This window comes from Bison bison, unplaced genomic scaffold (assembly GCF_000754665.1).
Source record: "Bison bison bison isolate TAMUID 2011002044 unplaced genomic scaffold, Bison_UMD1.0 scf7180017864064, whole genome shotgun sequence".
Lineage (NCBI taxonomy): Eukaryota > Metazoa > Chordata > Mammalia > Artiodactyla > Bovidae > Bison > Bison bison.
The window spans coordinates 3577900-3589849 of NW_011494636.1; the positions used below are offsets into that span (position 1 = coordinate 3577900).

Below are 11950 nucleotides of genomic sequence, written 5' to 3' on the forward strand. Positions count from 1 at the left end.
CATTTGTATAATTCAGTGTTCATGGGGCACAAACACAAGATGTGTTTTGCAACAAAAGACAAAAATAAGGCGTGGTTCCTGCTCAGATACATAAGATGTGCTATAAGGACAGAAAACTTTAAAAAGTTTTTTGCATGAAAAATTTCCAAGTCTTTGGTGATAATCAATAAAAATGCCTTAATGAAGGTTTTGCAATGGGAACTAATGTGAAAGTACACATTCAAATACTATTAGAAAAGACTGGTTTGGTTTGTCGGCTAAAATGAACAAAGCAATTCTCAAGAAGATGGCAAGAAGATGCTTCCGTGGGTACCAGAACATTTGGGGCTATAACCAAAAGGCTATGATTTTTTCAAAACAAGATGGCACCTTCTACCTTTGATTCAATTTCATTTCATTTATCTGAAAAATTCAGTTAACACTGAAGGGAACGTTGGCCTTTTTAGTTTCTAAATGGGAGAATGCTTTTAAAAATATAAGAGGTACCAACATGAAGACCAAGAAAAATAAGTAGAACAATGCGGTGCTAGAAAAAAAATTGGGAAAACAACAGAAATGAGAGGGAAGAGTCAAAGGTAAAGACCAGCGCTTCCCTGGTGGTCCAGTGGTTAAGACTCCACCTGCCAATGCAGGGGCCATGGATCCAGCCCCTGGTCCAGGAAGACCCCACATGCTGAGGGACAGCTAAGCCGCACGTCACAGCCACTAAGCCCATGCCTGAGAGACGGCAAGCCACAACTGCTGAGGCCTGCAGGCTCTAGGGCCCGTGCTCTCCACAACTAGAGAAAGCCTGCATGGAGCAACAAAGACATAAATATTTTAAACAAGGAAAAATATACTGCAAAATATTTATTTAATAAAAAATAATTGTATAATCTATACAGTATTGAATAAAAAGTACAACAAATTATTTGCACTTCTTTCCAAAACCGCATACAGTACAACTTGCAAATTGGGTTCAGCATTCTACAAATAGTACCACACACACCAAGATAGGAACTTATTATTGTCTTAAGTAAAGGCTCTGATTGTATAAAACCAACTGTGACTTAAATTCCAGGGAAATACTGCTTTAGTTACATGAACAGTTTGATTGTGCCACAGTCTATTTTATTAAAAAAATTAAATTCCTCAAACACCATTTTTCTACTTGTTTCTGAGTACACATTCCCTATGTAGCAAAATAAAACAAAGACAAAATACAAAATTAGAGGCTGATGTTTATGATATCGCTTCCTTTTTCCTTCCTTAGCTAGTGCTCTTCTTTCTTTTACTCAGAAAGGAAGGTGACGAGAAAATGACTTATTCTTATCCTCATTAATTTGCTTCTAGAATTCTTGCTTACATAAATGAATAAGTCAGTTTTGGAATCTTGACATTACTATTCAGTATTTACCTACGTCATTCTAAAAAAGTTGACCTAGCTTTTTTTTTTTTTAAGATAAGGCAACAAAATTGGCTTTAAAATAGTTATCATGTCTCACATATGCTAGCAGTCACTTGGTAGACTAATCTCCCACTTAAATGTACACAGAATAACATTTTTCAAGTAACTTGGAATCAGTAGCAATTCTTATTTTAAGCAGATTATTTAAGAAGATGCACCTTTATAAACAAAGGCAAATTTAATATACAAAATGCAGGAACCAAGTCCATCCTACGTCCTGTCCCACCAAAATAAAGAGGCTCAGTTTGTGAAAAAGACCTTGGAATAATCCAACAATTAATGACACCTTTATCTTGGATAAGAAGGACAAACAGTATAAATGCCATAAAGGGAGATGAAGTTATTTTAAGAAGACTTTCCCATTTTATTTTGGAGATCTGCAGATACAAAATGGACTAGTTATGCCTTTAGCCCACTTAGTAACTTTTCATCATAGATTTAATAGTCCTTCATACCGAAGAATACAAGACAAGTAAACCTACCTTAAGTTTTCCATTAGGTCACTTATATTATTAGTAGGCCTCAAAACTTGCCTTATTTTTTAACTAAATTAGCTTCTCTGGGAAGCATATGAATAATGTAAAAATATACTTCTAAGAAAAATCAACACAAATACACAACAGTCAAGATGGGCACTGAGAGTATTTACACAATGAATTTTTAAAGATAACTCAGAATTAACACATATTCTTTATAGAACACCAAACCAGGGCAAATGTTGTCATCTGTAGAAACAAACGCACATGAGTAACACAGACATGAGAACTAAGTTGAACAGAGGCAGATGCTGTTAGAACACTATTTCGATTCTTACTGTAACATCCTGTGGCCCGTGAAGCCCTGGTCCCAACAGGCCAAGCATCTGGCTAATCAGACACAGAAGTAGAATACTTGACCTATGAAACACCAGACTCACTTGTGAGCATGTGTACATTACCATGTGCTGCCTAATTGCTCTTGATTCTTGGTTTTCAAAAGCAAGTTCACTTTTGAAGCAGGAAAAACAGATTCTTAAATTGGCTCTCATAAGTATTCCAGGAAGTACACTTCATTTCTCAACTGTATTGTTACTCTGGGAAGACAAGGTATAGTCAACTGGCTGCTTTGAAGCCATGAAATGCATACTCATAAATATGTGTCTACACTTTAAAAAATTAAATACAGCCGGTTACAGCCGTTGTGCAGAATTCTTGCAATATGAAGCTCTTTTGCAGTATGTTATGAGGGGGTCTCTTGAGAACTTGATTGTGGATCTTCTTGCTTTCTATATTTCTTCATAATACTGACTGTACCATTAGCCAGGAAAACCACAGCGATGAGTGCAAAGTAACCAGCGTAGATGAAGAACTAAAGAGGGGGGAAGAAGTAATTTACAGAATTATCCACTGGAAGGTCAGCTCTTTTATTACATATATGTGAACAGACTCTATAATTAAAGATATGTTCAGTTTTTCAATACAATTTCAAAAAACATTGTGCTTACACAATGTGCCAGGCACTGAGGATACAGAGAGGCAGGACAGCATGGTAACACTGCAGCCTGACTGCCAATCCTGACTACCCACTTACCAGCTGTATGGCCTGGATGGAGAGACTCAGTGTCTGAGCCTCCACTTCATTTACAACCCATTTTGTAATTCATAATATATCCTAATTACAGTTGTTGGGAAGGAATAGGATTCTGTATGTAAATGTTTATTAACACAATGCTAATACTGTTAATATTATTGGTTTTCATTTTTGTTGCTGTTATAACTGAATCCTGGTCTCTACCCTCAAACCGACTAACTCAAGCTGATACGAGGCTAAGTTCTGAAGATCAAGAATTCCCACTCTTTCCCAGAAGAGGGCAGCAGAAGGTCAACTATATTCCATTGTAAGATAACTTTTTATAAGAATCTTCTCTAAGCCATTTTTAATGTGATTATATGATTTATCAATATCATCATTTTCTTATTAAAATAACTTACTAAATACTGATAAGCTGGTTCATGGATCCAGTAAGCGTGCCGCTCTAACCCTCTGCGTGCATGCTAAGTTGCTTCAGTCGTGTCTGACCCTTCGCAACCCCATGGACTGTAGCCCACTAGGCTCCTCTGTTCATGGGGTTCTCTGGGCAAGAACACTGGAGTGGGTTGCAGATTCCTTCTCCAGGGGATCTGACCCAGGGATCGAACTCACTTAACTCTCCTGCACTGGCAGGCAGGTTCTTTACCACTAGCACCACCTGGGAAGCCTAACCCTCTGAGCCAAGTCTTTTAAATTTGGACACATTTTCCTATAGGAAATCAGTTAATTAATCATGGCAGTCATGAGTTTGACCACAGCCCACAAAATTATTATTCCATACATTTAAACCCACCGCTTCTATAGCCAGATGACAAGCACTTATTCTCCTACCCTCCATCCCAAATGAAAGCACTTAACCCTTGAGAGGTCTTCCCAACGTTTTTATTGCAGGCAGTAACTGGGAAACACATAAGTAATAATTACTTAAAAGACAATAATAAGCTCCCATTCCTCTGCTCTGTCCACCTTTCCCCCACCCTTTTCTGAGCCAGCATGATGCAGAGGTAGATGCCTAGGCTTTTGAGTCAGATGTTGCTTTGAATCCTGGTTCTGCCATACTATTATTGACCGTGACCTTAAACAACACCTCTCTCAGATTCATTTTCTTGACGTCTAATCATGATAGCAACCCTGCAAAATTCTATATAAAGTACCTGGCACACAGAAGGCACTCAGCACACATTATCTATTGTTTTTCTTTTAGATCTCCTCGGTAAAAACAAAGTTAATTACTGCTAACATGTCAGGTCTTTGTATTGTAGGAAAACTAATATGTAAGTGGAAAGAACAATGGAGATAGAATCATTTGAGCTGAGATGAGTTGGGGTAGGCACTTTTTGATTCAATCGCCCATTTTGCTAAAGTACATCCCAAGCCCTATTTACAACTCACAATGAATGAAGCCATATACAACCATACAATTCCAGAGTGAATAAACGTATCACACTGTCTCTGGGTGTTTGTGCAGGTGTTTTCTCAATAGGTCATATGTAATGCTAGTCATCAACAGCAAGTCATTACTTTGGTATCTGGGTGGGGGGTGTTTAAAGAAGGGAGGAGACTCAGAGAGCTCTCAAGTGAAGCAGGCATCTCAAACATGGGATACAGTACCTCTGGTGGATTCATTTCGATATTTGGCAAAACTAATACAATTATGTAAAGTTTAAAAATAAAATAAAATTTAAAAAAAAATGGAGGGAAATAATGGGTGAAGAAGCAGAAGGTCTGGGTCCAGATGGAACCAACACTACCTCTCAGCTCCACACTCAGAAACATTCTAGGGCCTCATCAAAGAGATGATGGTCTCAGCATCCTCCTGATGGAAAGGAACTAAGGGTGGGGGATAACTGAAGGAAGGAAAGAACACTTTTACTTTCGATTTTCTATCTGTCTATATTGTTTGAATTTGTTTCCCTGAAGCATGCTCCACTTCTGTTACCCTGATCAACCCATAACATCTTCAGTACTGAAACAGACCTTACCTGAGTGGTAATTTCCAAGCCAAGGCCACTGGCATCTACCACAATTAGAGTGAGCAGAGTCTGCAGTGCTAGGGCAATGAAGGTATTTACACCAAACACTAAGGCATAGCGCTCCATGCTGAGGTTTGCAGCTATCTGAAAACTTAAAAAATAAAAAGAATGCATAGATAAGAATTACTTCAAGGATAGTTACATTTTTTATTTCAAATGTGAAGAGTAGCCCATACTTTTCTACTGTCAATTCCCTTCCCAACCAAGTGAAGAATATTCTTTTGCTAAATGATGTAAACCTCATGCAAATGTCTGAAAACAGCAGAAACGTGAACAAGGAAGTAAATGAAACTTGCCTAAATGCTTCCTCAAAAGAAAAACTGATAATGCACTTATGGTATAATGCTTCCTCCCATTTGCCCTTGAACCAGAAAATTTAATTTGTAAAGAAACCAAAAGTTAATCCTGTTACAGCTCTTCCTAATGCTTCTTTGAATCGTAATACATACGTTGCTATTGTGATGAGTAACATGTAGATGATTCTGAAGACAACGTAGGATGCGTAGCACACCCAAATGTTACCCACAGTGTCCATGATATACACTGCAGCAGCAATCAGGAGAGAGAAGAGAGACAGTGTCAATTCTCCCCAAGTGGACCAGGATATTTTTATGTAACCAACTGCAAACACTGCAACAGCACCTACAAAACAAAAACAGAAAAGTCATTACTCATTTTGCTGCTGCTGCTAAGTCGCTTCAGTCGTGTCCAACTCTGTGCGACCCCACAGACGGCAGCCCACCAGGCTCCCCCGTCCCTGGGATTCCCCAGGCAAGAACACTGGAGTGGGTTGCCATTTCCTTCTCCAATGCATGAAAATGAAAAGTGAAAGTGAAGTTCAGTCGTGTCCAACTCTTAGTGACCCCATGGACTGCAGCCCACCAGGCTCCTCCGTCCATAGGATTTTCCAGGCAAGAGTACTGGAGTGGGGTGCCATTGCCTTCGCCAACTCATTTTGCTAAACAAGTACTATTTCACTAAATGAAAATTCACCTTAGGTTATGACATTTTAAGCTGTTTAAATTTATAACCAGGGTAGTTCAAGATTATGGAGGCCCTTGAAAGTTAGGCAGAGATTTTTGGACCTGATGGAATAAATAGTATGAGGCCATGGAGAGATGATGAGAGACTGAATTAGGGCAATGGATAATGAGATGGAAAAGGAGGACATAGAACCAGGGGTGCTGCTAAGGGAAAGCTACTGAAGTAGATGCAGAGGCAAGAGTCAAAAAGAACCATCCTGGCTGTAGCTTGGCAACATGGCAGGATGGTTCATCTCTCCTCCCATCTGAGGGGCAGTTTATCACGTGGTCAAATGACGATGATGAGGATAATGAGAGCTAAATGGTATGGAGTGCTTTCTAAGTGCTGGTCAGAGATAAAAGTGTTCACAGAAGTCCTTTATGATCTTCTGAGACCTATGAGGTGGATCAACAGATTAGAAAGGAACGATAGATGCTAATGGCCAAAGACAGGCTCTGAGTTCAAACCTGGACTTTACCACTGACCATCTATATGACCTTGGGCAAGTGATTAACATGTCTTTCAACAGCTTCCTTAATTGGAAAATGGGGGTAATAACTGCAACAAAGGAATTCTGTGAGGATGGTGTTAATAAAGTCTTTAGAACAGCACCTGCAACACAACATATACTAGCTACTGTTGTTAGAAAGTACTGAACAGTGCTGCTCGAAGATTCACACATGGCCAAAGCACACAGTAAATCAGACATAAAGGAAACTTGGGTAAGAAAACAATTTACAGGATCCTTATGTTAGGTTTCCCAAAGGTTATAAAGAATTCAAGCATGATACAGGATGCTCGGGGCTGGTGCACTGGGATGACCCAGAGGGATGGTATGGGGAGGGAGGTGGGAGGGGGGGTTCAGGATGGGGAACACGTGTACACCCGTGGCAGATTCATGTCAATGTATGGCAAAACCAATACAATATTATAAAGTAATTAGCCTCCAATTAAAATAAATTTATATTAAAAAAAAAGAATTCAGGTTAGTTAGTCATAGTCCTCCCTGAACATACACTTTTGAACTGTCATCCTAAATGATAAAATTAGAGCTCAAAGTTAAACCGTTCTTTGAGGTTACTTCAAATTTGAGAGGGGAGAAAAACTTTGATCATGGTCAACTAAACTACCAGAGGACTCTCCCCACCCAACCTGCCCTACCACCCAGTACTGCTTACCCAGTAAGGTTGAAACGGCCTCCACACCGCCATTATAGATAGCAGCATGGCGGGAAGGCATCACCTGCTCCCACAGGCCCTGTGCGTAGTTCACAACTTGAAAATAGCCGCAGGTGGAGAGGGCCCACCACACAGACCAGCAGAGCAGAGGGCGAGAGGAGTAGCACACCAGGAAGTCATTCCACAGGACCTTCAGCACGAGGAGACGGTCTGGCTTGGATTCCTACCCAGAAAAAGGGAAGAAAGCAACTGGACAGAAAGCTGTGTAGACTCAATTTTCTATTCAGCAGACTTTTTTCTGTTTCCTCGGGAAAACCAACTGCTTCTTTCATATATGTTGTTGTTCAATTGCTTAGTTGTGTCCAACTCTTTGCAACCCTATGGATTACAGCATGCCAGGCTTCCCTGTCCTTCACTACCTCCCTGAGTCTGCTCAAACTCATGTCCGTATGTGTTTGTGTGTGTGTGTGTGTGTGTGTGTGTGTGTGTGTATGAACTTCATAGCAATTACATTTATTCCCTCTTGGGGGAAAAATATATTTTGCTTTAAATGTTCTATATACATTAGTACCTCCAGCAAATGATACGTTGTTTACAAAATGAAGGTATAAAGATGGTCAGAGACTGCACATGTCAGTCAAAGGGAGATGACATTCCACATCTTCCCACACAGAGGCAAGCAGCATTAAGAATAAACAACAATTAGTAATCCCAGTAGGCTATGTGCATGGGGTGGCAAAGAGTCAGACATGACTGAAGTGACTTAGCATCCACCAGTAAGTCACTGTTCAGGTAGAGTTCATGAATAAGAACCTATTATATTCACTGAAAGAATGGTTAAAACAGAAGTCTTAGGAAAAAATAAACCAAAATATTAGCAGCAGTTCTCTCTGGGTGAGGGGTTAATCAATGATTTTAATTTTCTCCTTTATGTTTTTTTCCCCAGTATGTACAGGAAATGTTACTATAATAATGAGGTAACAAAGCTATTATGCATGTAACTGAGTCAATCAAAACATGACTGAGCTATGTTCCATTATCCCTGGACTATGTCAAGAAGTCAATGTGAGAGTCCAGACACCATATTCAAATATGCAATACAGTATTACTAACTACAGTCACCATGTTGTACATTACATCCCCACAACTTATTTATTACTAGAACTCAGTACCTTTCGACTCCTCTTTACCCATTTCGTTTTTTTCCATACAAACTTCTGGGCCAACTCCAATCATATCAAAGGTCAATCTATCAAAAGTTCCCATTAAGTTTGGAACCTTGCTCAGAACACAGGAAATTTTGCAGCTAACACAGGAAGGCAAAATGAGAGAATCCAGAGACCAAGAGGAAGCTACCTATGAAGCAGCATTCAAGAGGAAGGATGTATGACAGAGGCATGTTACAGACTATTTACATGGGTGGCAGCAGCATGATTCAACCCGCTAGCTGGCCGGCAGCCATGTCTTGCACACGCTGCTGCTGCTGCTCAGTCTCGTCAGTTGTGTCAACCTCTCTGCAACCCTAGGTACTGTAGCCTGCCAGGCTCCCCTGCCCATGGGATTTTCTCAGCAAGAATACTGGAACAGGCATTAGGGTTGTCATCCCCTCCTCTAGGGGGCCTTCCTGACCCAGGAATAGAACCCGCATCTCCTGTGTCTCCTGCATTATAGGCGGATCCTTTACCAGAGCCACCAGGGAAGCCAGTCTTGAACATGAAACTTCCTTTATTTTAAAAAATTCAGGTATAACTGACCTTTGATATTGTATTAGTTTTGGGTGTATAACAAAATGATTCTGTATTTATACACATTGTGAAATGATCACCACAATAAGTATAGTCAACATCTATCACCATATATAGCTGTAATTTTTTTCTCGTGATGAGAATTTTGAGATCTAGCAACTTTCAAATAAACAATACAGTATTACTTACTATAATCACCATGCTGTACCTACATCCTCACAACTTAGTCACAACTGGGACTTAGAACACTTTGACCCCCCTTTCTTTACCCATTTGTTTATATCCCCTAGCCCCTGCCTCTGGCGACCACCAATCTATTCTCTGTATTTATGAGCTTGAGGTTTTTTTGTTTTGTTTTTCGTTTCCAAATATAAATGAGATCATATGGTATTGGGTTGGCCAAAGGTTTGTTCAGATTTTTTCCATACAAACTTTTTGCCCAACCCAATATTTTTGTGAGTCTTACTTCACTTAGCATCCATCCAAGTCCATCCACGTTGTTGCAAATAGCAAGACCTCATTTGTTTTTCTGTGGCTGTATAATGTTCCCATGTGTATATATATGTGCTGCTGCTGCTAAGTCGCTTCAGTCGTGTCTGACTCTGTGAGACCCCTGAGACCACAGCCCACCAGGCTCCCCCGTCCCTGGGATTCTCCAGGCAAGAACACTGGAGTGGGTTGCCATTTCCTTCTCCAATGCATGAAAGTGAAAAGTGAAAGTGAAGTCGCTCAGTCGTGTCCGACTCTTCTCGACCCCATGGACTGCAGCCTACCAGGCTCCTTGGTCCATGGGATTTTCCAGGCAAGAGTACTGGAGTGGGGTGCCATTGCCTTCTCCATATATATGTGAGTATATCACATTTTCTTTACCCATTCATCCACTGTTGGACACTTAGGTTGTATTCACATCTTGGCTATTATAAATAGTGCTGCAATGAACTGGTAGGTGTATCTTTTTGAGTTAGTGTTTCCATTTTCTTTGGGTATGTAGTCAGGAGTAGAACTGTTGGATCTTGTGGTGGCTCGAGTTTTTAATTTTTTGAGGAACTTCCACACAGTTTTTCATAGTGACAGCACCAATTTACATTTCTACCAACAGTGCAAAAAGGATTCCTTTTCTCCATACCCACACATTTCTTATTTTTTTTGAAAATAGCCATCCTAACAGGTGTGAGGTGATAGCTCCTTGTGGTTTTGCTTTGCATTCCCCTGATTAGTGATTTAAGCATGTTTTACATGTACCTGCTGACCATCCAAACATCTTTGGAAAAATGTCTATTCAGATCTTCTGCTCATTTTTAAATTGGATTCTTTTTTTTTTTTTGCTCTAGTTGAATGAGTTCCTTATATATTTTGGATATGAACCACTTATCAAACATGATTTGCAGATATTTTCTCCCATTCAACAGTTTGTCATTTGGTTGATGTTTTTCTTTGGCATGCAGAAGCTTTTAGTTTGATGCTGTCCCACTTATTTTTTTTGCTTTTGTTATCAAATTAAAAAAAAAAAATTCATTGCCAAGACAGATATCAAGTTTACCACCTATGTTTTCTTCTAAGCATTTTTATGGTTTCAGGTTTTATATTCAACTCTAAGCCATTTTATGTTAATTTCTGTGTAGCCCCTTCTCTTTAAACAGAACCTTTTAATAGTTAAGTGTTTACAATATCAAGTTAAATAATTACTCTTTTCTTAGCTCAGTTGTATATGCAAAAGGAAATTTGTCTATAATCAAACAAGGATGGAAATTTTTGAGAATAAGTCTTCTGTTAAGTGCTTTTGAAGGACATAATTCTAACTCTTGCTATCAACAGTGAACAATTTTTTTTTATGATGAAAGGAAGACTATCACTATTTCCTCAGCTATTGATATTTCACTATCCAAAATAGTAAAAATGTATACAATGAGGGACAGATAAAAGTACACCTGGTTTCAAGGGAAAGGAACCAAATACATATCATGGAAGAATGTTTGAGACAGACTTTGGGAGACACAGAATACAGCAATACTGATGAACAACATGCAAAGGAAACAAGAACAAAAGGACAGAAGGCACTTCTGAGGTGTGTTTATGAAGCAGCAATGACAGAGTTCTCTTCCAACAGAAAAGGCTTCTGGGACACACTTTCCTGCTCTGGCCTGCTGTGCACTTATCTTATCCTAGGAATATTCATTCTTGCCTCAGTCTGGTATCTCACAGAGCCCTAGTTCATAAGCCTGAAAGTGAAGCATTGGAAACCTGTTAAGAGTTGGTGCAGAGATCTGCCTTTGGCTACTCTTTTTCAGGAGGGATGACACCTATCTGAGTTTCAAGGGATTTAAGAGGAAAAGGGAGAGGATACGGCGGCCAGGAGGAGCTACTCCACGTCCGAGGTCAGGGGCGGCAGCCGAGAGGAGCTACCCCGTGTCCAAGGTCAGGGATGGCGGGTGAGAGTGCCGGACTGTGACAGCGCAGGAGCAGCCGAGAGGAGCCACCCCACGTCCGAGGTCCGGGGCAGCAGCCAGGAGAGCTACCCCACGCCCGAGGCCAGGGGCGGCGGCTGAGACAAGCAACCCCACGTCCGAGGAGCGGTGGCTGCACGGGCGCAGGAGGGCCTAGAGGAGCTATTCCACATTCAAGGTCAGAAGGGGCAGCGATGAGCAGATACCCCTTGTCCAAGGTAAGAAGCAGTGGCTGCACTTTGCTGGAGCAGCCGTGAAGAGATACCCCACGTCCAAGGTAGGAGAAACCCAAGTAAGACAGTAGGTGTTGCAAGAGAGCATCAGAGGGCAGACACACTGAAACCATACTCACAGAAAACTAGTCAATCTAATCACACTAGGACCACAGCCTAGTCTAACTGAATGAAACTAAGCCATGCCCATGGGGCCACCAAAGACGGGTGGGTCATGGTGGAGAGATGTGACAGAATGTGGTCCACTGGAGAAGGGAATGGCAAACCACTTCAGTATT

The 11950-nt window shown here is 40.6% G+C and overlaps 1 protein-coding gene across 1 annotated transcript in view; it reads right to left on the minus strand.

Annotated features, from left to right (window-relative positions):
• Nucleotides 1-534: 534 nt before the first annotated feature.
• Nucleotides 535-11950, minus strand: part of SLC19A2 (solute carrier family 19 (thiamine transporter), member 2) — a 32178-nt gene continuing 20762 nt past the window's right edge. Inside the window, exons 3-6 of the mRNA XM_010836695.1 lie at nt 7251-7473; nt 5499-5691; nt 4999-5140; nt 535-2794 (exon numbers count right to left, since the gene is read on the minus strand). Of these exons, the coding sequence (XP_010834997.1) occupies nt 2666-2794; nt 4999-5140; nt 5499-5691; nt 7251-7473 (687 nt within the window). The 3' untranslated portion in view covers nt 535-2665. The remainder of the gene's footprint in view (nt 2795-4998; nt 5141-5498; nt 5692-7250; nt 7474-11950) is intronic.